This window comes from Perca flavescens, chromosome 8 (assembly GCF_004354835.1).
Source record: "Perca flavescens isolate YP-PL-M2 chromosome 8, PFLA_1.0, whole genome shotgun sequence".
NCBI classification, from domain to species: Eukaryota; Metazoa; Chordata; class Actinopteri; order Perciformes; family Percidae; genus Perca; species Perca flavescens.
The window spans coordinates 22327276-22351678 of record NC_041338.1 but is presented as its reverse complement, the minus strand read 5'-3'; the positions used below and the strand labels follow the sequence as shown (position 1 = coordinate 22351678).

The following is a 24403-nucleotide window of genomic DNA, read 5'->3' as shown; positions in this document are numbered from 1 at the left end:
AGAATATAGTTCCCGGTTTGTTTACTGTTAGAAGATATCGGTGTCTCACGTTACGTGGTTTTTTTGTACATGCTGTGACTATACAAATCACAACATGGAAATAGGAACATGTTGGCGTTATTTTGTCACTTTTGTCACAATTCGGAGCAGTAGGCTAGTTGGAACCAGTTACCTGCAGGATATGTGCTAGGCTAAGCTAATGCTGGAGCCATCAGACAGCGTTACAGCACGCACGGAGATGAGAAGGGTATGTATCGACTTGTCTTACTCTGGGGGTTATGGTGAATAAGCTAAATTCCCAATAAGTTGGCGTGTTCCTTTAATAAGCACATACAAATGCCTTTTTTTCTGCATTATGAACAGTTTGCTAAAGTAGACATTTGTTTTCTCTACACATTAACAGGATGTTTGTAATTTCCCAAATTGCATCACGTATTGCTGATGAAACCTGATCTCATAATGAAATATAAAACCACATTTTTTTACCTTAATTTTGAGAGGCATTTTGCTATTAAGAAAAATGAAAACATTCACCTACATGGTTTAAACTATAATTTGAAAACAGTGTTTTTAATATTTTTGATATATATAAAAACAGCACCAAACTGTTTAAATGGCTGATGATAACAGTTAAAATTACACAAACTCAAAAGTGTTTTTTGTTACTCTGGCTGATTAAGCTGCAGATGTTGCACTTGGGTCGAGCTATGCTATGAATAACATGAGGTCACCAAAGTCCATGACTAATAAGAGTGGTAAAGGTGCAGAAGTGTCAGGGAGATGCCAATCAATGATGACAGACAGACAGACAGACAGACAGACAGACAGACAGACAGACAGACAGACAGACAGACACACACACACACACACACACACACACACACACACACACACACACACACACACACACACACACACACACACACACACACACAGAGGTTAAATAGATGAAAGCGACAATGTGAGTGTAAGGCCTTGGCGGTTTGGACCCTGGAAAATAATGGAAACTAATTTTGAAGACAAGTCATCATGCTTATTTTCCATTTATTTTTTGTTCCAGCTGAATGTACAATACAATGTTATGTGCATGTTTTCATCATGACTCATCTGGTTTCTGGAGATACTGTTTGACAGCACTGACAATAGTCGATACCTCTGCCATGGCCCCTTTACCTGCAACAAAGTAAAGAATTATAGAGTTACACAAACACAGAAATTAGCAGTCAGTGACCTGGAAGCAATGACATGAAGAAGACATATACATACTTCTCATGCACTATTGCGCAATCCCCATACTCAACACAAACAAATACAAACACACTTTCATAAACATGTTCTCTTTAACACTCACAGGGTTTGCATATCTAAAGATATGCTGGGTCATTTAAGTGTGGTGTTCAGACTCCACCAATGCATCAAGGGGACACAGCACTGTAAGAGAGCTGGCGAGTGCAGAGACTGATCTAATGCTGGTAATGCAAACTTAACGCTTCCTGCTGCCACTGATTCCAAGTTCTACTTGAAAGAGTTGCTTTTCTAGTTGTTGTAGATAGCTTATCTGAGGTTTGTTTTTAGAACAAAGACAAACATTTTTACCACCTTTGTTTTTTTTATATATATTTATATATTTTATATATAAACTTTTTTTCAACAGCTCCCACATTTACAGTGTGAGTATTTAAAACATCACTAAAGTAGCTTACCAAGGTCTCTTGAAAATACAAATTTAGTGAGACTGAATCTTTAGATCCAGTATCAATCATTGTCTTACACTGGACCACAGGGTGCATTTTTTTTAAACTTAATTATATAACCACAAGGCAAATGAAAAGGAAAGTTGTTTACAAAGTCAAGGACTTAATCGAGGACATAAAAACATTGTGCAACCTGTTGATCACCTTAAAGAACCAATTGCACTAAAGTGTTTTTTTTACCCCAGGCAATATTCTTGACAACAATTTGTCTTCTGCTGTACCTTTCTTGTATACCAGTCTGTACTTGATTGAGTTGTCTAAACCTGATTAACACTTTAAATCTTTGATCAAGCAATCCTACCATCCTTAATGAAAGTCATCAGGAGTTTTTTTTCTAATCGAATGCACAAGATAATGGACCAACTAAAATGTAAAATTTTTTATAAATCATAAGATAACAAGATTAGGCAGATATAACACATAGTTAAAGTAACTAATGTTAAAGCATGCTAAGTTGAAGGTATGCCAAAGCTATAGGTATGCCACAATAGATGCAAAGAATGGAAGTTATGAAGAAGATACCAGGTGAAATGATAACACACTATGTTTTAGAATCTACGCAGGCCAGTTATCAGATCCAAATTAAACTGTATTGTAGACCTTAAAGCACAGAGACTCTATACTGTCAGACATTACAACATTAGAACAGCGTGTATCCTCTTTTGTAAGGAGGACACAGTAAGTCTGTCTGCTAGTTCGACAATTTTTGAGTGAATAGTTGATCAGAAATATACTGGGCCATTTGTCTATTACTATCTCCTCATCCCCGCACCGGGACCCAAACTAAGCCAGTCTCAGAAGCCAATAACAGTATAGATTGCCCAGTATGCTGAGAACCAGACGGGACATCAACTTCATCAGTTTTATGGTTTTCTACATTCCAACAAAAATTCTTACCCTTCACTGAAGTAAAGACATAGCTCATTGGGGTCAGCTGTTGTACAATGTCTACTCTCTAAAAGATGATACTATCCGTCCATTTTCTGTTCCTCATCCAGGTGGCAGCATGCCTAGCAAGAGAGCTAGCAAGGCTATAACAATGTGGAGACCACTACTATGTGGTCCCTCTAGCCACAAGGAAGAGGTTTGGTGCACCGCCAGCCGAGGAGCAGATGAAGGCAGGGGCCTTGGTATGCGGATGCTGGGTTATGGAAACAAGGTAAAAGTTGAAAGGTAGCTACTGGCTTAAGCTAAAAAAAAAAACTGATTCCAAATAAGTAGTCTGGGCATTCACAAATTGGCATCTTGCATTTCTCTTTATATTACAGCAACTTAAAACTAGACTAAAAAGCTGTATTTCACTGCCCTCTCTGGTTGAAAGTTTAAAGTGTGTGGTCAGACGTGTGCTCTGCTGCACCTGTAACCACACAACAACAACAACAACAACAACAACAACATAGCGTACCGACACACCCTGGAGTACAATTCTACATCACTGCAGAAAGGTGAGAAGTTAAACCACTGGAGGAGGAGGATTTTCAACTAGTGGTAAGTTGCTCAACTTACACATATAGATACAGTACATTTGAGGAAGGCAGAGAAACTCGACTCTAAAACCTTATTTAGTTCATTCTGCTTATTTTACAATTACTGCCCCTGCGGACGACTTATGTGTCATTTAAGGTAAGAAGTATTTATTTATTGACCTGCATACCTAAAAACAGTTATGGTGATAATAAAATTGAAAAGTCTATAATGCAGTTTAAATCTATAATGGAAGTACTTAATGCTAGAATCAGTCAGGTCAGTTTCTTGCAATGTATTCTAATTGTTTTGGTCAAACCAACAGGCTCCTGCATTCTAAAATGTCAGAAAGAAGGTGAAAGTAAATAATTGAAATAATTGATACGCAATATCCTTTTTTCTGGTATTGACCCACCTTCATCTCCACATACTAGCTTCTTAGCAACGCAGGGGATTTCCATATATCCAAACTCTGTGAGACAGGATACCTGCTGGGCTGTAATGGGATGCTGCCACATAGCTGTATTCATTGCAGGGCAGAAGAGGAGAGGGCGACTGGTATCCCAGGCTCTTACCACACATGTCTGCCAATGACAAAGATTAAATTTGGAAATAATTTCAGAGAAATCATGGCATGAATTATTATTTGCCATCACATGTTGTAGACAATCAGCTGATCATTTTGATGTTCTTACCAAGAGATTGTCACAAATTCCATTAGCAATCTTTCCAAGAGTGTTGGCATCAAGGGGGGCAATGACAAGTAAGTCTGCCCAGCGCCTTAGCTCAATGTGCAACACAGGGTCAGATCTCTGAGTCCACAGCTAGAACAGAGACATGCAGTTAGGAACGCTTGGCTCACTTGCTCACTTCTCTTCCGGAATGCATGATACTTTAGACCAAAGTTTCTCAATCTTTTCTGGCCCTTGGCCATGTTTTTAATGTTTCAACATTCTCCTGACCTCAGTAATTGAAAAACTGTCAAGTGATTATTGGTCAACTCATGCCACACTTTAATTCACTGTGATTTTCAGTTTATTCTTTTATATTTTAAAACTTACATTTCAAGAGCAAAAAGGGATCTTAAAATTGACTGTATGCAAATGATAATATATGTCATCATCATACCTATTACTAAAAATACACCAGTTAAAAAAAAATACCTTTTTAGAAATCTTACACAATCCATTTGGCTTATCAGTGGCACCAAGTTTGAGAAATTCTGCTATTGACTGTCAGTTAATATTGGCAATACAAGGACATTTGACAATCGTTACCTCCCACTCATCCTTGTCACTGTAGATTTTTACTGAAACCTCTGCAGGATTGTAGAAGTGCTTGGCATGCTCTGTGGTGACGACTCTTACATCCACCTAAATAAACAAGACAGTGACAGTCACAGGGATTTTAAAAAGCACTTTTTAGTATTGCTATAGTGCTAAAGAGGTGGAAAACTAAGAAGAGACACCTATAAATGGCATTTAACTTATCTTTTAAGAGACCATTTTATGGGTCTTACACTTTAGTATACCTTAGCACCTTTCACAGAATTGTGTGGTCAGGTGGTTTTGACTGCACTTCTAAGGGTCATATGCAATTTCATTATACACTATTATCCTATTAAAATACTTTTTTTAGGCTACTTAGTGTAATTCCCAAATTTTTTGTTTCTCTCTCTCATGGTGAATGTTCCTTGCAAATATTAAGGATGCCTATACAGTCCTAACACTGTCTTTATTTTATGTATTGTGTAGTTCTATAAGCAGGGTCCAAAATTAGCATCATCTACTAGCCAAATGTTGGTAAAATAAGCTAATGGCTGGTAGATTTGCTTCACTCACCAGCCAAAAAAATCAATGCAATTTATTAAGTGTCTGGTAAAATTTGAATATTCACTAGCCATTTGGCTGGTGAACAAAAAGTTAATTTTGAACCCTGGTTATAAGAGTTGTGTTGTGTTATGTTACTGCCGCCTAGTGGATAGATATGGATAGTATCCTGGCTGTAACTAGCCTGGATGCCAGCCAAACTTAGCCCCGCCCACAATATTTGAGGTTGGGAAGTTCAGTCTGGACTTGATCCGTTGTGGAGCAACTATGCTCAAACCAGATCTGTTCGGACCAATCAAATTGTCAGGGCAGGCTTTATACGATGATGGACAGATGATCAACAGTAACGTCATCAACCACGTCACTAAAGAGCGCTTGGGTTGAATTCGTTTACAACAAAGATGGCTGCCATCGTGTCCCCATCGGGGCTTTTCCCTTTCTTTTAAAGTGATAGATAGATAGACATGAAAGGGGGAGAGAGATAGGGGATGACACACAACAAAGGGCAGCAGGTTGGATTCAAACCCGCGTCGCTGCAGGACTCAGCCAACATGGGGCGAACACTCTTACTGGGTGAGCTAGAGGTCGCCCCGACAGCGCATTCATTTTAAAACAGGAACAGAGAACCGCGATCACGTATGTATATACACATTGCCACAACCATCCGCACGACACAGACTGCTGCCTCTGCCTTTGCTCTGTCAATGCCTGCCTTTGACTTGCAGCTTCTGTGACGTCTGTACGCCAATATGGACAGTGTTGGTCTGCAGCAGCGAACTTTTCACAAACGCAAAGCTGGGCAGCAATGTAAAATGCACTTTAAGAGACAAAGTAGACACCCTCAGTCACAGCCACATGGTGACACAAAAGATGTGGTAGAGCGCCATCTCATAACAAACAGCAGTGTCCAACCAAAGATGTATTTTGCTACCAATGTCGCCAAAAAGGACACTATGCAAAAGTGTGCATGTCTGGGGCTTTGGAGTGGACACAGACAGGAGCGGTGAAACCTGGCTAGCAAAAGTGAAGATAGACTACCACAAATCTGAGTTCAGGATAGATACAGGGGCATATGTAACAGCAATATAATAGATTTTGAATATTGAGCATGTGGACAGTTTCCAGGGTTGGAGAAACCAGCGAAAACTCTCTATGGTGCTGGAAGGAACCGCCTAAGAGGCACATGCTTCCCTCAGTCGAGCATACACTTGGACAGTTAGAGGGTGCTAAATATGTTTTCAAAGCACAATGCTTATGAGATATATTATCTCATAAACATTTATCACACCATCTGGCAGATACTGCTTTAACCACCTGTGTTTTGGCATATCCTCTACACCAGAGCACTTCCAAAGGAGAATGTCCCAGATCCTGGAGGGCTTAGAGGAGTATTATGCCAAATGTATGAAATGCTTCAGCTTGTGTACACTGAGTCACAGATCCTCCATGACACACGCCTGAATACACTTCTCAAAACACTCAAGAAAGCAGGAGTCACACTGAAAAGTGGAAAGTGTGAATTCTCAAAAGACTCTGTCGAGTTCCTGGGGCAGGTCATCGACAGGTCTGGAGTCAGAGCAGATCCTAATAAAGTGGAAACTGTCACCAGAATGAAAGGGCCAGCTGTGAGTGGAGTCAGACGGTTCCTGGGGATGGTAAATCACCTGGGTAAATAACTCCCACACCTGGCAAAAAAGACACAACCACTCAGAGATCTGTTGAGAGCAAGGAACATGTGGACATGGGGAGAGAAACAACACAAGGCATTTGAAAGTATCAAAAAGGATCTGAGCACGCCGCCAGGCCTGGTACTTTACAGCACCAAAGCCGACACGGTAGTTTCAGCCGATGCATCCTCATATGGACCCATATGGCAAGTGTTACTTCAGATGCAGCATGACAACCAACTCAAACCAGTAGCATAAGACCCAAGAGCACTCACCGCCACAGAGCAAAAATACGCTCAAATAGAAGAAGAGGCCTTATCCATTACATGGGCGTGTGAGGGATTCTCTGATTTCCTTGTTGGGATTGCTTTCCATGTTGAGACTGACCACAGGCCCCTTGTGCTCCTGCTGGGGTCGAAAAACCTGGATGAGTTACTTCCTTGTATTCAAAGACTGAGAATGAGATTGATGAGGTTCTCATACACCATCTCCCATGTTGCAGGTAAAAACATAGCCACTGCTGATGTCTTGTCGAGAGCACCTGTGGGGAGCGGTCAGAGAGAGGTCAATCTGTACGTAAATACAGTCATGTCAAGCCTGCAAGCAACAGAAAAGAGACTGCAGGAAATCAGGGAGTACCAGGACAAACATGCCATACTCGTGCAAGTACTGTACTGATGGGTGGCCAGATAGGTTCACAATGGACAGGGCTTTCCTACAGTTTGCTGGCGAGCTCACAGTAGAGAAGGACTACTGCTGAAGAGTAGTAGACTAGTGATACCAAAGTCACTACAAACAGACATACAGAAACTGCATGTAGGACACAGCAAAGTGCCACAAACGTGCCAAAACAATCTGTCTGGTGGCCAGGATTAAGCATACAGCTGAAGAAGTATGTTGAGAACTGTGACACCTGTGCAAAAGAGAGAGTAAACTTCGAAGAGACATTAATGCCAACTGACTTTTCAGATAGGCCATTGGCTAAGGTTGGCGCTGATCTGTTTGGGTGAAACAGCTGCCAGTATCTGGTAGTAGTGGACTACTTCTCCCGCTTCATAGAAATAGCCAAACTCACCTTGACTATAGCAGCAGCAGTAATTGAACACTTCAAATCCATCTTTGCCAGACATGGCATCTGAAGTCAGAACCGATAACGGCCCTCAGTTCTCTGTAGATCGTTTCAGACAGCAGCAACATGGGGATTCACTCACATTAGATCAAGTCCCCACTTCCCTCAAAGTAATGGAGAAGCACAGCGTGCAGTCAGTAAAAAGCCTTGCATCTCAAAACTGAAAGAGGAGGAACAAAACAGCAGACAGAAACAGTGGAAAAACTTCAACAGAAGACACAGAGCTCATGACCTACCAGAACTGAAACTGGGTGATCATGTCATGTCAGTGACACAAAGGAAAAAGGGACAGTGAAAGCAAGAGCAGATGCACCAAGATCTTACATTACTGAGACACTTAGGGGAAACCTGTGTCGGAATTGCAGCCACCTTGTTTCCACACCAGATCTTACAGCCATACCAGTAGACTTACCAGACATAACTCATCCATACAGCACAGTTGATCACCATCTAGCTGAGCAGTCTCATTATCAGCCACAGAGTCTGCAGGCTGAAAGATGCTACCCAGCTAGGGTGAGAAACCCTCCGAGATAACTGAAAGACTTTGATACTGGATACTGGTTTAGCTGAATAGAGTTTGTAAAATATTGAGTTAAAATAGTAATCAGCTCAACAGGATAAACATCTAAAGAAAGTCTTTACATTTATGAAGGTTTGATAGTCTAACAAAAGTTATTGAAAGAAAATAGAAAAATGTTAAGTAAAACAAAAAAATAGTTATTTGACTGTACAGTACAGTACACAGAGAAGGGGATGTAGTGTTATAAGAGTTGTGTTATGTCACTGCCACCTAGTTAGGGGTGTGCAATTAATCAAAGTTTCACAATAAAAATAAAAATGTAATTGAGAAAAATTATTATTTTGAACATTACGTTTTGCAAGTAAACTCTTATTTTAAACTCTTGTGTTCTGAATGAAAAGAAAAAAAAGTTCAACGGGAAAAATATTAAGGGTAGTTTCAGTTCACTGGGTTTTCACTGTTGATTTGTTTAACGGTTTTCAAATTTTTTTTTCCAAAAGTCAATGAGTAATCGGGTTAAATAATTGTGAGTCCAATATTGACCAAAATAATCGTGATTATGATTTTTACCATAATCGAGCAGCCCTACACCTAGTGGACAGATGGTGGATGGCCAGTCAGATACTCAGGATTGGTATCAATCCCAACTTTAAAAATTAACAAAAAAAAGAGAAACCTTTTTGCCACAACATATTATAAATAATAAATAAACACATGACATTGTGTACAGGCTAATATTGAACTAAATAAAATGCAAAGAACAAAAACTTTTTTAGAGCAAACTGCATAATGACACAAACCTTTAACAATAAACTTGGTGACTGCCCTGTTGTCAACATTGAACTAATGAAGAACTAACTTAAGTGCAAAGGAATGTAATTGAATTGCCTTGTTGCTGAAAGGTGCTGTAGAAGTAAAGTTGCCTTTCCTTACAACCTCAGCCTGTCAGTCAGTCATCAGGGCACAGAAACCACTGTTGTGCCTGCTTGTCTCAGAGGAAGTGTAAAACAACAGCACGCGACCACTTTCTGCCCATTAATATCATATCACAGCAAACGCGGTCTGCGTGAAGTTTTGAAAAACTGTAACCACACTCACTGTGACTTCAAGAAAACTGCAGAGCCGATGTGTCAATATGCCGAGAGGACAGATAAGCTTGCGCTTACGCGCTCAGACGCTTTTGGAACCAAAGTTTGGCAACGAAAGATAAATAATTTTTCGATACTCATAGGATGCGGGTATTTTTTTCGGTGCCATAAAAGCCCTAAAGGATTATTAAAGTTATCGAGTAGAACTCAAGATGTGTGGTGCCGACCTCTCTCCTTATATATCTGACCTGATACATCGTCGCACTTCTTCCCAGAGTCTGAGGTCATCAGATCAGATTTTGTTAGTGGTCCCCCGCACTAATTTTAAAACCAGAGGGGATCAATCATTTCAAGGGCTTTTATGGCTGTCTGATTTTATGTACCTATGTTTTCCATTGTATTCTTACGTCTTTTATTTATTGTATTTCACTTTATTGTGAAGCACTTTGTGATTTTTATCTGTGAAAACTGCTATATAAATAAACTTTATTTACTCACCTTTCTAAACTCCATTCTTGCCATCCTAACATAACATATTGCAAAACACATTTATTAATTTACCTTCATTTATTAATTTACCATATCACAATTGCCACTTATGTTTTCACGTATCCTTTTATTTTCCGGTATGTAATTATACAATCTATGGTGATGCGGCTAACAATAGCCATGTTAGCTCTAATATTAACTTTGAGTACATCGGCAAGGATATATGAAATTACTTTACTGTTTGTCACTGAGCATTGCCTAACATTACCACTTCCACCTGCTGTGAAACGATGTGCCGGTGGAACACAAGCGGCATGCCACTCTGACGACTGGCACACGACCGTGTAATAAGCAGCCAGTGGCCCCAGGGGAATGGTTTATGCTGCTGTACTACAGTGGCATGCCATCAGCCACCGTCAAATGCCGCTGTAGTGAGCGCTTTTCATGTCGGTGCCCTCTGTCCCCCCTCACTTACAACACGTCAGAGTTGATTTGAACGCACCATAAGTAGGTGCCCTAGTTAACACTGCACTTGACAGCAGGTAACGTTAGCCTACCGTTAGCTAGTAGCTGGATTAAACATGGTTAAAATGCTGACAGCTAACGTTAAACGATGTAAAGTGTGACTGTATTTCACTGTAGAGGATTCCAACACCGGGACATAACAGTCTGCAGCTTCCGTTGTCGGAAAAACAACACACCCAGCTTTAGTGAACGCACCGTTCACTGAAGCTGGTAGCCTAAGCCTTGTGGTGCATTCAAAGTTATTGTAAAATACCCTTTTCCCATCTGGTGGTTGTTTTTGTTGTTTAACAGCAATTTACTGGTGAAATAAGTTATTGTTATTATATTATTAATAGCCTAAATCATTTAATTTAGACCATATGGCCTTACCAATAAACCAGCCTTTCTTAATATCACTAATGTATGCATTAAATGTAACAAAATGTTTTTGCATATTGAGGACCTTAGTACCACATACTTGGTTCATTGGCATGCTCCCCCTCCGTGTGGCCAGTTAAAATGTTAGCAGAGATGGGCAAGATGTGGCAGTAAAACAGTATGGAGCAGTTTATGGAAATGTCAGTGTTTCCATCAATCATAATTGAAATGTAGGCTACTTGGAATCCGCAATTTGGAGAAACAAATGGGAGTGGATCTTTCAATAAAAAATCCTCCTCCTGAACAGTCTGTTCCCCTCACTCCTGAAATTACGGCTACGCCCCTGCAGTTGAGTATAGGCGGTTTTGTTAGTTTAATCCCACAGTACTTTCTAAATGAAAACTAGATCTAACTATATCTGAAAGTAAATAACAATACTGTAGCTGAGTAATAGGACTATGATAACAAGATTACACTGCTGTGTTGTTTTACATCTGGTCTAACAGCTGCAACATCTCCATCTTGCGGCTACGGTAATTTTATGTGCGCTCTGCCAGGTAGAGAAATAATGTGTCAGGGTGCATGGACAATTGGGCATATAGCCTACTTGGTGTATAGGTTATGTAATAAAGGCAGAGTGAAGAAACTGTCACTAAAAGCAGGCTCTCTATAAAACAATGACTACGAAGCAGCTCACCCCAGGGAGCTGAAGAAGCTGGAATACCAAAAGAGGCAGTTTCAAGGCTGCAACACTTCCCGTCACGCCAACAAGAACACGAAATGTCCCGGAAGATTTCAGCAAATCAGTTTTTAGACCGAAAACATAGTCATCTGTCTGCATATTAGCATATCACCAAGAAGAGGTCGACAAACTGCCGTGTCGCTCCGCTTAACTATTTCCGTAAATATCCACCGCCAGCCAATCAGAAGAGGGCACAACCAACGGCTCTGTCACCTGCACGAGCACGTCGCTACGTAGATTATTCTATGAGCGCGCGCGTTCGCAGAATATTCTGGGTATTTGCTTCCCGTGACGGCTGGCATGAAACGAGGAAACTTCCTTCATTGTTTGTCTACCCTGATATTGTTTAACCAAAGCTCTACAAAAAAAACGAAACAATGCCACTCACACCTCTCGTTTACTGGGCTCAACGCCATGAAGATATTTACCTGCGAGTGGAGCTGACAGACGCCCAGGTGAGCTAACAGAGAGTAATCTATCGGACAGGACCTGCTGGGGTAACGTTAACAAAAACTGCCTGCACTCATTTTTTTTAAAGAAAATTGCTTTCTGCTCGTGCACTATTTTATGCCTCTAAGAGGTAAATATTGACTTAACCAAATGAAGGGTTCAGGTTCCTGTACATGCCACACTACAGTTGCACTTTGCATATTAGATCAGAGATCCTTTTAGATGATAGTTGATATTTACAAAGTCCTCTACTAAGGCCTGTTATTATCTATCAGGTTTGATCGCACAAAACCTGTTCAGTAATGCGTTACATTAGAGAAGTATGGTTGTTAGTGTACACAGTTGCACGGGTTAATAACAATGAAAATCCCCCCTGCACTACCTGAAATGCAGAAGCCGAGTGTAACATCACGTCGGCCCACAGGTGAGGTTATTCAGGCTAAAGGACAGGTGTTTCTTAACCCAGAGATGTCCCCAAACTTCAGGTTGCAGGAAGGACGCTAATCTTCAGCACACGTTACTCTGGTCAAATTTTGGCATCATAGTCATCTAGTATTTGTATTTTTGTATAGCACTGTGTGTTGCTATACTGTTTGTTATATAGTAAACAGTAACATGAATAAGAGCTGATTCAGGGTGGAGCAAGTGTGAAAAGGCTCATTTACTTCAAACAAGGAAATTAATCATGATTGTGGCCGGTACTTCTTCTTTTCTTCTTTATTCTTTCTTCTTCTTTATTAGGATCCCCATTAGCTGATGCAACAAATGCATCCGCTACTCTTCCTGGGGTCCACACATAACACATAACATGAATAAACAAACAATCCTACACCGAGACAGCTAATTCTCATAAAATACAAATATACATATATAGACACTCACATATGGACATATACATGCACACACACACATACACATACAATATACTCTATCTACCAATATAAGTTAACATAAAAAATTATTTTATTTGTTTTTTAAAACTCATAATATTTTGAATTTTAGCAATATGACCTGGAAGAGAGTTCCATTCAACCATAGCTCTATACAACACTGTACGTTGTTTTGAGTTTGTTCTAGATTTTGGAATAATATATTTACCAATTACGGCATGCCTCGTGTGATATGTATGTACATTAGAACTCAGAGTAAGTTGCCTATACAGACAATCTGGAGTTTTCCATAAATTAATTTTATTTATAAAGCCAAGGAGTGATGCTTTTAACCTCTCATCAACCGGTAACCAGTATAGTTTGCTGTGCATTTTGTTAACATTAGCTCTTGTCGTACAACAAAGGGCTAAACGTGCAGCTCTATTCTGGACCCTCTGTAGTTTCCCTAAATTCTTCTTTGTAGTTCCTGACCAAACCACAGAGCAGTAATCTAAGTGTGATAACACTAGTGTCTGCAAAACAGGTTTAATTAAATATGAATTTAAAAACGAATAACACCTTTTAACTACAGATATTTCTCTCCATTTTTTTTCACCACTTCATCTATATGTCTTGACCACGACAAAGTACAGTCTAATGTTACCCCACGAAGCTTTATTTCATGTACCTGCTCTACAGCAACATTATTTAGTACTAAATCCAACCTGGGCCTTGTTTTAAGTGAACATTTAGTTCCAAATAAAATACTTTTAGTCTTGCCTATATTCAGGACAAGTTTATTATCAATTACCCAATTAGATACCATCTGCAACTCATTGTTGAGAACTGCAGAAATGTTTTCTAAAGCTGATGCCGGCATATAAAGTCTTACATCATCCGCATACATAGACACAGAAGCTCCTCCACAGACCAGTGGGAGATCATTCGTGAAGATAGAAAAAAGCAATGGTCCTAATGAAGACCCTTGTGTAATCCCACATGCTACAGACCTCACCTCAGAGAAGCTTCCATTAAAATACACCTTCTGTGTTCTATCTGTCAAGTAGCTCTCTACCCATGCTAATGCAGATGGTGCAAAACCATAACATTTGAGCTTCCCCAATAACAGACTATGGTCAATTATGTCAAAGGCAGCACTAAAATCTAATAATACTGCTCCGACAATATTCTGGTGATCAATATACTTTAACCAATCATCTGTCATTTGTACCAGAGCTGTACAAGTTGAATGTCCTTCTCTATAAGCATGCTAGTATTTACTTAACAATTCATTTTTGATGAAATAACCTTGTATCTGGTTGAATACAATTTTTTCTAAAAGTTTACTTATAGAAGGTAACAAACTAATTGGTCAACTATTAGAGCCAGAAAAAACTGCATGAGCATTTTTCGCTAAGGGGATTACCTTTGCTTCTTTCCACACTTGTGGACACACTCTATTCTCAAGACTCAGATTAAAAATATGACATATGGAAGTGGCAATGTGGTCTGCTACCATCCTTAATAGCTTTCCATCAATGTTGTCCGTCTCAGATGGCTTGTCATTATTAATAGACAATAATAGTTGTTTTCCTTCTTCTCTTGACACTTCTTGAAATTTAAATGAACAGTTCTTATCATTCATTATTTCTTCTGATATACATGAATAATTTGACTTACAGTATGATGTTGGCATTTTCGGCCTTAATTTACAAACTTTATCAATTAAATAATCATTAAAATAATTTGCAATGTCTACAGGTTTAGTTATAAACGATCCATCCACTTCAATCCATGATGGGGTCAAATTACTTTTTCTACCCATGATATTCTTTAAGGTGCTCCAAAGCTTTTTTCCAACATGTTTTATACAATCAATCCTAGATTCATAATACAGTTTCTTCTTCTTTCTATTAGAGTTGGTGACATAATTCCTCAATTTACAATATATTTGCCAATCATATAAGGATCCAGACTTCCTTGCCACTTCTTTTGCATTTTCCCTTTGACCCATATATCCTTTTTAATTCCTCATCAACCCAAGGAGCCCCAGCAGTTCTAACAGTCAGCCTCTTTACAGGTGCATGCTAATCCATAACAGGGGCCAACAATTTCATGAATACATTAAGTGCAGTATCCGGGTCTTTCTGTTGAATGACATCAGACCAACAGATATTTCCATATCTTCCACATATAAATCACAGTCAAAATCCTTGTACATTCTTTTATACACAATTTTTGGCCCCGCCTTTGGAACCTTAATTTTCCTTGATAAGCCCACCAAATTATGATCAGTAAAGCCGATCGAAATTGATACGGCTTTAGAACGGTACTAAATGCCTGTTACATATAACCTTAGCTTAATTGTCTAAAAAAAATATAAAATACTTTTAAATCTGATTAAAACTCAGTTACTAGCGTTATTGGGCACAGGTTGTAAATAAGATAATGCTTGAATTCTTACTCTGTAAAAGGAAGTATAAGCTCATCATCTGCCTCTTTTTTTTTTTTTTTTTTTTGCAGAATATTGATGTCAATGTGAATGACAACGTGCTTCAGTTTAGAGGTGACATACATTTTATTTGTCAATGAAAATGTTAAGTTCTTTATTTGTGACATTTTTGTGGTATTTTGTGTGCAGCCCAGGGCCACGGTGCAAAAGGACAAAATGAATATGAGTTCAGCTTGGAGTTTCTTTTACCAGTAAAGTCAGAGGTAGGCCCTATGTCTCCATTTAAATCAGTCCTAGATCTACTGCTCCTTTCTTACTTATGCTTTCTAGTTTTGCCAAGTGTGCTCATTAAATGAGCCTGTGTGTCCAGGTGAGCCACAAGTCCACGCAGCGTCAGGTGAATATTACAGTGCGAAAAGAGCAGCGAGGCTGGTGGAAAAGACTGATGCTACAGGAGCGCAAACCAGTCTTCCTGGCACCGGACTTTGACCGTTGGCTGGACGAGTCAGATGCTGAGATGGAGATCCGGGAAAAGGTTTCAAGTTTTTACATCAGAGGGACATTTTAACCATACCTTATTTTTAATTTTTTTTTAAACGTGTTGTTTATTTGAGAGGTGTATTAAATAACATACTCTAAATTGCAAAATGTCCAACTGACTAAGATTGCACTATTGATATCAAAGGCAAATATTAAACACATGTATATTATATATTTTCTTTTTTAATTTTGAAAAGGAGGAGAAAAGGAACCTGCTGAAGGCATCAAGGCATAAAGAGGAAGGTGAGTAAAAATCAGTGCTTTCAATACTTTTTTTGGTGGTAGTTGTTTGTCATTTCTTAATTTAAGCAAGTTGTTGTCAGATGCCTCAATGTTTTCCTTGTCCTTAAATGTTTCAGGTTTTGTCAGCCTGAAAACAGGATTTTTGTTTGTATATAACCTGGTGCAGTTTCTTGGTTTTTCGTGGATCTTTGTCAACATGACCGTGCGGCTCTTTATCTTTGGCCAAGGTAAGGAAATATAAGACTGCTGTGGCTTTAACTTTTCCACTGTTTTTCCTTCTTCCGTCAATTTCTTCTCAAAAATCTGGCAAGACGTATCATTTATAACACTACTCTCATTTCAGATTCTCTCTACGACACATTTCACACCATATCAGATGTGATGTTCTTCTGCCAGATCCTGGCAGCAGTAGAGGTCCTCAATGCTGCTTTCGGTGTAGTCCAGACAGGTGTTATTCCAACTTTTATACAGGTATGTGATGCTCATTTGTTTGATGGGCAGGGCTTCTTGTAACCGACTGTTATTACATTTCAAGTGTAAGTACAAATGTTTGTGGGTTTTGTTCTTTTACTAGGTAGTTGGAAGAAATTTTATCCTCTTCATAATTTTTGGTAGTTTGGAAGAAATGCATAACCAGCCAGTTGTGTTCTTCGTTTTCTATCTGTGGAGCACCATTGAGATTTTTAGGTAAGCATGCATCTGCTTTGCCATTGTTCATGGTGAACAGTCATGTAATTGGGCTTAGTAAAGTCCGATGATTATTTTCAGTCAGTCTCAGTACAATCTTCTGTGTAAAGCCAATATATTACACCAAAAGTTCTCTTAATGAACATAACATAAACATTTACTGAGATATAGAAATGTAAACAATATTGTAAATACACCAAAATAAATGCCAAACATTTGATGGTTCCAGGTTCGCACATTTTTTTTCTTCTTAAAGCTATAGTGCGTAGTGTCTGTCACCCCCATGAGGAATTCTAAGTAATAACACAATGCTGTCAGCCCATCCACACAATGCAAGCCTTCAGCGATCGCGCACCACCCCCACTCCTCCTCCACGCAATTGCTAGTTAACCCGTCAAATCAAGGAGGACACGGGGGATTAAAAGATCATGGACTCTTTTTGCTGCTTGTCCTTTCTCAGCGGTGACGTAAAACGCATCACTCAAGCTGCGGCATGTGAATGTCACCGGACTACACCATTTTGTAAACGTAGCCATACTGAGAAATACAGAGAGTTTTGTGGAGCCGATAGGCTTAATTAGCTTTGTAGCAACTCATTTGGTAATGTCTTCAATGTAACGGACGTTCATTAATATAAAATAGTTGCGCACTATAGCTTTAAATTATAGTAAATTAAATATGTTGGGGTTTGGACTGTTGGTCAAACAAAAAAAGATGTTTAATGATGTCGCCTTGTTCTCTAGGGCATTTTTACAGTTTTTTGGATGTTTTATAGATCAAACAATCAACAAAATAATAGATTGATATTGAAAATATGTTAGTTGCACGCCCAGAACAAATGGTAAAACGGTTGCAGTATGGCGTATGTGGCATTAACTGTTGACACAACAAGCACACTCAGTAAAAGGGCACAATGATGCAAAAATGCAACTCTACTGAGCAGCAGCAGCGTCACAGACTCAACCTGACTGGCGAAGGTTTGGGGTACCAGAGGGTGTTACAAGAATCAGCATAACAGCAGGTCATTTAGGCTACATTGTTATGAAGATGGACTGTTGTTGATGTGTCAGTTTATTAGCAAAACATCTAATTTCCTCCCTAAAACTAACATGATGCTCCAATTTCAGGTATCCATTTGACATGCTGGGCTGTTTAAATACAGAATGGAAAACTCTCACTTGGCTGCGGTACACAATCTGGATACCACTGTACCCATTAGGTGTTATAGCTGAAGGTGAGCTTGTTTACATCTCTCAGAAGTAAAAAAATGATTCTTCTTCACATAAAAGTTCTAAATGTATCTCCCATTCCCATGTAGCTGTTGCTGTGCTACAATCCATTCCCATCTTTGACGAGACCAAACTCTTCAGCATTCCTCTGCCGAAAGCTGTCGGTACCTCCATCAGCTTCTCTTACGTCCTTCACATCTATCTTGTACTCGTGTTTCTGGGTAAGTCTCCAGATAAAACATTAACCGTATATATCTTTGAGCAAATATGTTCTAATGTCAGCATTTTGGATCTGATCTCAATTTTTTGGTTTTACCGCCCCCTCCTTAGGTCTTTTTATCAACTTTCGTCATCTTTACAAGCAAAGGAAGAGGCGTTTCTGTACCAAGAAGAGGAAAGCAAATTGAGCAAAAAATTCCTCCGACACCTTTGCTGCCTGCTTATTTCTGGATGACATGTTTTAAATGATCACGGACCATGCTCCTGTCAAATTATTTCTAGTTTTTCTTATAAAAGTTTTTCTTCTTCCGTTTGCTCTCACTGAAATGATTACATCTGTGGTCAAAATAGGCATCCTACAGATGATGCAATATTTCATCATTACATTGATGTCTCTTTTACTGGTGATTGATTTCTCTTAAGATGTAAATTCTAAGTATTTTGTAGAGAGGGGAAGAGCTATAATAAGCCATAGAATTTGATGTCCTGTGTGGTTTTTTTCGTTTTAATCTTGGTTGAGATATTTTTAATGCAGTGGTATTGCTACTGTTGTCATTTGAGATGATGTGATTTATGTCAGAATGAAGAAAGCGACAACGTTCTCAAAATACTGTATTATCATTCCAGATTTCTGAACCGTCCCACAAACCTCAGGGAAACTTACACTGGTGACTGCTAAAATATGGATAGCATTATGTGTCCTTTCTGCTCTATAATAACCTGGTACGTAGAGTTTGTATTCTTCGCTCAGCTATTTCATTATTTTGACAGTCACATGATCATGTTTCCTGTAAATGTTATTGGACACTGAATAAAAATTTAAATCTGCTCAATTTCTGAAAAAAGTCCTACAAAGGAACATGTAAAAAAAAAAAAAAAAAAAAAAGATATATATACACACACGCTAACATTTTACAAACACATTTTACAAACACCTCATTAAACACCTCCTGCCATGTTTAGGCAGTGTCAAAGGAGTGTAAGTTATTAATCTGACTGATTTAGGTTCTTGAAGCCAAAACCTTTTTTCTGACAACATTAAGCACACACACAGGTGCTGTGTCAACGTTAGGCTGCTACATTTGAGTCCAGTTTTACTAATTCAGACGTGGCTCAGCTGGAGAAGTCAGTGTGCATGGGAGCAATGTTGTGATCAAAAGCAGCATACTGGGAGTCACCAGTGCTGGCCAGTTTGAGTTGCTGTGCAGCGTGGGAGAGCTGGAAAGCAGCATCCGGATGGGCCGAGTCTGGCAGCAGGGTGCACTCTCTCTCTAGCAGATCGGCCATTCCCTTCAGGAGCTCCCAGAAACCGAAAGCCAACGCAGCCTTCCGAAGACGGTTCAGCTCCTGACATTCAAATACAAAACAGCAATTGAAATTATGAAAAATATAGTTTAAGCTCATAGTTCAGAGCAACGTTCAGCGAGATTTACCTTGTAGAAGGTTTGAGTTTTATCGGGCAATTTCCTTGCATTCCTCAGGATCTTCTGCACATCGGTCTGTAGAATGACAGCATAAAGAAGAAATTACCCTCAAAAATAAGAGAAATAACCATTCAAGAACTTATTTAAACTAAACATATGGATAAGGCTCTAATTGTACGTGCATCTACAATATAACATCACGTCCATTCAATGTAGGTTTAATTATACACTGAACAGACTTTGGCTGATCTGAGATGTACATATTTGTTTGTTTTTTTCAAGTTGGATGTTGACATGAACAAAACTCATTAAGATAACTCAGATATGACACAAATGCATCATCAGTAAGCAAGTTCCATTGCAAAGAGTTCGTGCTTAAGTCCGATAGGCTGCATAGGCGCTTCACTGCACATAACATCTTAGTAAGTTCAGGTTATATTTAGTTTTTTTGGTAGCCAGTTAATCAGTCCAATCTCTAAATTGAAACTGAGATTACTAAGAATTGTGAAAGGTCTTAGCTGCAATGCATTAAAGGAAATCAGTCTCTCAGAAGTACCATGGCATGTGGGCTTGAAGACAAAGCACAAAGTACGCCGTGTAATTAAGACCCCCTACAAACTGAAACCAACCACCAACAGTGCTTTTATATAGTGATTTTACTGTACCTGCAGTCCACTGGCCTTAATCCACACAGTGACATTCTGGGCATAGCTTCGTTTGACTGGGGGCTGCAAAGGGAAAGGACTTTTACTGTCATCCTCTCCATAAGGATTTTCAGCAGCCTCTGAAATACCAGGAAAGTCATGAAACATCAGAGCGAGGTCAGCATCACGATCAAAGCCGGCCAAATAAAAACTGTAAATGATTAACTGCTTGATTATGAACACAAACAGAGAGGCCTTTGGTATTTAGGGAAAAACAGTACAAGGGTTTCCTGCTGTTTGCTTGTTTAATGTTTCTGCTGAGAAACCAGAAGGGTTACCTGATATCGGTCCCAAATGTGTGATCTTGCCCAGCCAAGGCAGAGGGTCTGGACCAGGCTCAAACAGAGACATCATAAGGTTGGATTTCTTCTTGCTGTCTGCTTGGGAATACAGCATGCCGTACCACTCTGGCCTGTAAAAAGCAAACTAGGTTTAGGCAATTTCTTCATGAAATTTATTAAATTGTTTCTGCAATGTCTTAATATTTAAATATGCTAAATTCTGAACACAACATATTTCAAGTTCATTAAATATAAACAGCTCTATGGCATCTCACCCCAGCTGGACCAGAGCCACCATGCCCTCCACTTTAAGGCTGCCATGTAAAAGTACACAGAAATTTGGACTTTTGCCTGCCATTTGACTGGCAGAAGGTTCCTCCTCAAGCTCATCTGTGGCTCCTGTGCCAACTTCATCCACCTCTGAAATCAAATATAAATGCATAAAAAATACATTGAAAATACCATAATCTGCCATGTGACATACAGAGAGCTCATTGATTTCAAAAATAAAATATTCACTTTGAAAGGTGATAATTATCTGGTGCATTGTCAGCAGCTCGATTCTCTAATCTATATGAGTGGAGGCACAATCTGGGCTGTCCTTGTTGTAAGGACAGGGATGACTGTAAAGCATAGTGAACAAGTTTTCTTGAAGCAGGGAACAACTTTTTAAGTGTGGGGACATTCAATGCAGGGGAAGTTTTAAACAATCTGCTTTAAAGAAAATGGGATGTTTTCTGTGAAAATTAGCTATACAGCTGATTTGTAAGTTTTATAAGTTTTTTTTTTTTTTACAGTTTAGTTTTTGCACACAGCAAAAACATTTAGCACTAACCTTTGTTTACATTAATAGGCAATACCAGGTGTCTGGAAATAACAGGAGGACTGGAAATGTCAGCAATTTCAATGAAGCCCACAATTTCCAAATCTGAAACAAAAATAACAGAATAAAGATGTGTTAAAGAATAAGACAATGTTTAACTATAACTCTAAATCAGGAAATCTGAAGCCAGCGGTGTACCTGTATTGACTGATCGGGGCATGGGCTCCACCTCTTCATCCATCACAATAGGCTCAGGCCGAGGAAACACCTGAACGTCTGACGATAAGTTCCCACAGTGCAGGACAGCATGGAAGGGAGAGTACGCGTGATCAATCAGCCTCCTAAAGACATACAATGGTCAAAGACTCCTAAGTTAACATATAAAACATGAGAAAGTAGTTTTCTGAATTATGTCTTCAGTAAGAGACATACCCAAACATGGCCTGTACACTCTTCATGCAAAGTGGACCCTCCACTGTGAAGATCTGTCCATCCCCTCCGCTGAGACAAAGTAGTTCCTCCAAGTTGTCCATGGCATCAGTCATCTGTAACTGCAATTACACAAGACAGGGGATTGCATTGGTTGCATCTAGCAAATCTATTGCGAGAGCTAACTTACCATAAGATTACATCTTACATGGATGTTTCCCAGGCACACTACAGAAAACTGTTGCTACTTGACAAAAATTACACAAAACATAATGTGCTCAAGGCTCTTTTGAGGTTGCATTCATATTTTTTGTTACAGTTTAAAAAAAATAACAACCTCTCCACGTAGTGGAGGAATAAAAAAAACTCCAAATCAAAATATTGGCTTAGTCTTTAAATCACTGCTTTTAGTAATGGACACGCAAAACCCATGTTGAGACATATTCTTACTTACAATTGACATAGTAACTCTCTCAAATAACTGTAAAAGGATGTGCAGGCACCTGTTCTCTGAAGATCACTTACATATCAATTTAGGGAAGGATACATGCACAACTCCAAAATGCAGTCATCTAAGCAGTAAAACAGATGGCCTACAACCACTAAAGTCTCTAGGATTCACTGTAATATCAGTCATTATCATTATCATGACTACTCATCACTATGAATCTCTAAATTCTGAGTCTCTTGGCTCAAAAGTTAAGATAGTAACAACTGTCAAACTGCGATTCTCTCATCAGATTTCTTCAACAATATTTTAGATAATAAGGCCCAGGAGAAGCCATCAACTTAAATCTTGTTTATGACCAGCTGCTTGTAGATGCATGTTATCTGATCAAATGCCCTCCATGGTTTTACACTGACTGTGTTCAGATCAAGATGCAGGTAACTCGAAATTAGTTGTTGACTCAGTCAGTACCTCCTCTGCATTGGCTACAGACATGATGAACAGTTTGGTAGGGAAAGGGAAAGGGAGTGGGAACTTCTTGTCATCCCCACGATGCTTCAGTGTGTGTAAGGAGTGACGTAGCGAACCCTTTCCAATACCAAGAGATCCATCAGTAACCAGCACCACCTACAGGATAAAGGAAGGAGGTGCATAAACATAACCCATGTAACAATACATGGGTACAGATGGCCAAGATCATTATGGGAAAATTATTTAACTGCACATCAGATTTATATATTCAATAATAAATTCAGGAGGTGTGATGATATTTTATAAAGGACCTGTCAAATTACCTGACAGGGACAGGCACTGCCCCACTCCTGCTGTACCACGTTACTAACTCCATTAAGAGCTGATTCAACACAGGTCTTGTCATAGTCTTCCAGGTTGCCGAGAGCCTCCTGCACAGACACGAACATTATTAGATAATCCCAAACTCCTCTCCAAAGTCAGACTCGTTTTCTCTGAAGTCAAAATCAGGTAGTGACTCAGGAGAGGAAAACGTACTATGATTTTTCAGACTGACTTCTCATATGAGGCACTTTTTACCTGTAATGCATTGTAATCTCTGGTGAAAGGCACCAGGAGCTCCCAAAGGGAAGAAAAGGCCATCAGTGCTGTGAACTCCATGCGGTAGTTTGAGGCCATGTGTTCAAACAACATATTTAGTCCGTGGACAGCCAGGTTCTTCCTCTGAAACTCCTCGCTGCTATCCAGCGACACTGGCCGTGTCATGGACAGAGACACGTCCATTAAGACCACGGTAGGCATGGCTTGCTGCTTAGCTATATAGATTCCAAATTATACAATGAAATTAAAGTATCATCCAAAGTGCTCCCACTGAAAGAAAAGAAAGAAAAAAGATTAAGAAGCTAGCTAACTTAGCGTTACATGGAGTTTCTTCCTGCCTCTGGACGGCATGTAAACAAACAACGACCATTAACGACGTTAAAAGCTAAAACAAAATAATAATAATAATAATAATAATAATAATAATAATAATAATAATAATAATAATAATAATAATAATAATGTCACAGCAGAGGACTGCTAACGTTAGCATATGTTGGCTAACGTTAGTTGTTCGGCTATACTACGCTATTCTTCTGTAACGTAACGCCAGAAGAAACGTTCTGGTTACTATTTAATACATGTGAGAAGACAACTGAACTATCCATAAGTTAAACTATAAAGTAAATACATACTATGACAAAAACTAAATATATACGTGCCATTCAACGTTTCGCTCGTCGCCATCCGTGTTTGTGTTGTAATGTTCACCACTACTTCCGTCCGGGTGACAGCAGTGGACTTTAGAACAAATAGTTCCTATGTGAAACGTTCGTATTTCTGTGCTAAAACATATACACATAAATCAACAGGGACATTTAATTATTTCAAAATTAATTTGATTGGCTTACGCACGTTGTAAATTTAAAGCTAGAGTTTTGGTTTGGATCTAGGAAATGTCAATCCGCGCGAACTCAAGTGAAATGCTCGATATCCGAATAGGAATATCAGCCATCAGATCTAAAGAGCT

At 39.2% G+C, this 24403-nt stretch overlaps 3 protein-coding genes across 5 annotated transcripts; 1 reads left to right on the top strand and 2 right to left on the bottom strand.

Annotated features, from left to right (window-relative positions):
* Positions 1-1027: 1027 nt before the first annotated feature.
* ppcdc (phosphopantothenoylcysteine decarboxylase) lies at positions 1028-11772 on the bottom strand. Of its 3 annotated transcripts, none has more exons than XM_028584297.1 (6): positions 11520-11607; positions 7790-7947; positions 4496-4591; positions 3914-4042; positions 3634-3802; positions 1028-1173 (listed from the first exon to the last, which is right to left on the bottom strand). In XM_028584297.1, the coding sequence occupies exons 2-6, from the start codon at positions 7847-7849 to the stop codon at positions 1097-1099; spliced, it is 531 nt and encodes a 176-aa protein (XP_028440098.1). In that variant the 5' UTR covers positions 7850-7947; positions 11520-11607; the 3' UTR covers positions 1028-1096. The 3 variants fall into 3 exon arrangements, with proteins under 3 accessions (XP_028440098.1, XP_028440099.1, XP_028440097.1); XM_028584298.1 differs by having other exon boundaries at positions 7790-7942; positions 11520-11603; XM_028584296.1 differs by lacking the exon at positions 7790-7947 and having other exon boundaries at positions 11520-11772.
* On the top strand, positions 11773-19081 carry hacd3 (3-hydroxyacyl-CoA dehydratase 3). Its single transcript, XM_028584295.1, has 11 exons — positions 11773-12019; positions 15407-15449; positions 15525-15598; positions 15706-15870; positions 16073-16118; positions 16235-16345; positions 16462-16589; positions 16693-16805; positions 17933-18039; positions 18124-18255; positions 18365-19081. Exons 1-11 carry the CDS (start codon positions 11942-11944, stop codon positions 18439-18441), a joined length of 1074 nt encoding a protein of 357 aa, XP_028440096.1. The 5' UTR covers positions 11773-11941; the 3' UTR covers positions 18442-19081.
* ints14 (integrator complex subunit 14) lies at positions 18849-24175 on the bottom strand. Its single transcript, XM_028584293.1, has 12 exons — positions 24096-24175; positions 23413-23703; positions 23157-23264; positions 22834-22989; positions 21918-22036; positions 21684-21826; positions 21498-21590; positions 20938-21082; positions 20660-20793; positions 20343-20461; positions 19687-19752; positions 18849-19600 (listed from the first exon to the last, which is right to left on the bottom strand). The coding sequence occupies exons 2-12, from the start codon at positions 23632-23634 to the stop codon at positions 19367-19369; spliced, it is 1539 nt and encodes a 512-aa protein (XP_028440094.1). The 5' UTR covers positions 23635-23703; positions 24096-24175; the 3' UTR covers positions 18849-19366.
* Between the last annotated feature and the right edge of the window lie 228 nt (positions 24176-24403).

Excerpts from the sequence above, each read along its gene's own strand:
- ppcdc (XM_028584296.1), bottom strand. The coding sequence starts at position 11,663 with ATGCAGACAGATGACTATGTTTTCGGTCTAAAAACTGATTTGCTGAAA. Across the intron at positions 4,592-11,519 it reads AGCTTCTTCAGCTCCCTGGG|GTGGATGTAAGAGTCGTCAC; the intron begins GTGAGCTGCTTC and ends TTGTTTATTTAG. Across the intron at positions 1,174-3,633 it reads GCTAGTATGTGGAGATGAAG|GTAAAGGGGCCATGGCAGAG; the intron begins GTGGGTCAATAC and ends ACTTTGTTGCAG.
- hacd3 (XM_028584295.1), top strand. The coding sequence starts at position 11,942 with ATGCCACTCACACCTCTCGTTTACTGGGCTCAACGCCATGAAGATATT. Across the intron at positions 16,346-16,461 it reads GCTCTTTATCTTTGGCCAAG|ATTCTCTCTACGACACATTT; the intron begins GTAAGGAAATAT and ends CTCTCATTTCAG. Across the intron at positions 18,256-18,364 it reads TCTTGTACTCGTGTTTCTGG|GTCTTTTTATCAACTTTCGT; the intron begins GTAAGTCTCCAG and ends CCCCCTCCTTAG.
- ints14 (XM_028584293.1), bottom strand. The coding sequence starts at position 23,634 with ATGCCTACCGTGGTCTTAATGGACGTGTCTCTGTCCATGACACGGCCA. Across the intron at positions 21,591-21,683 it reads GCCCCGATCAGTCAATACAG|ATTTGGAAATTGTGGGCTTC; the intron begins GTACACCGCTGG and ends TTTTTGTTTCAG. Across the intron at positions 20,794-20,937 it reads GTGGCTCTGGTCCAGCTGGG|GCCAGAGTGGTACGGCATGC; the intron begins GTGAGATGCCAT and ends TGCTTTTTACAG.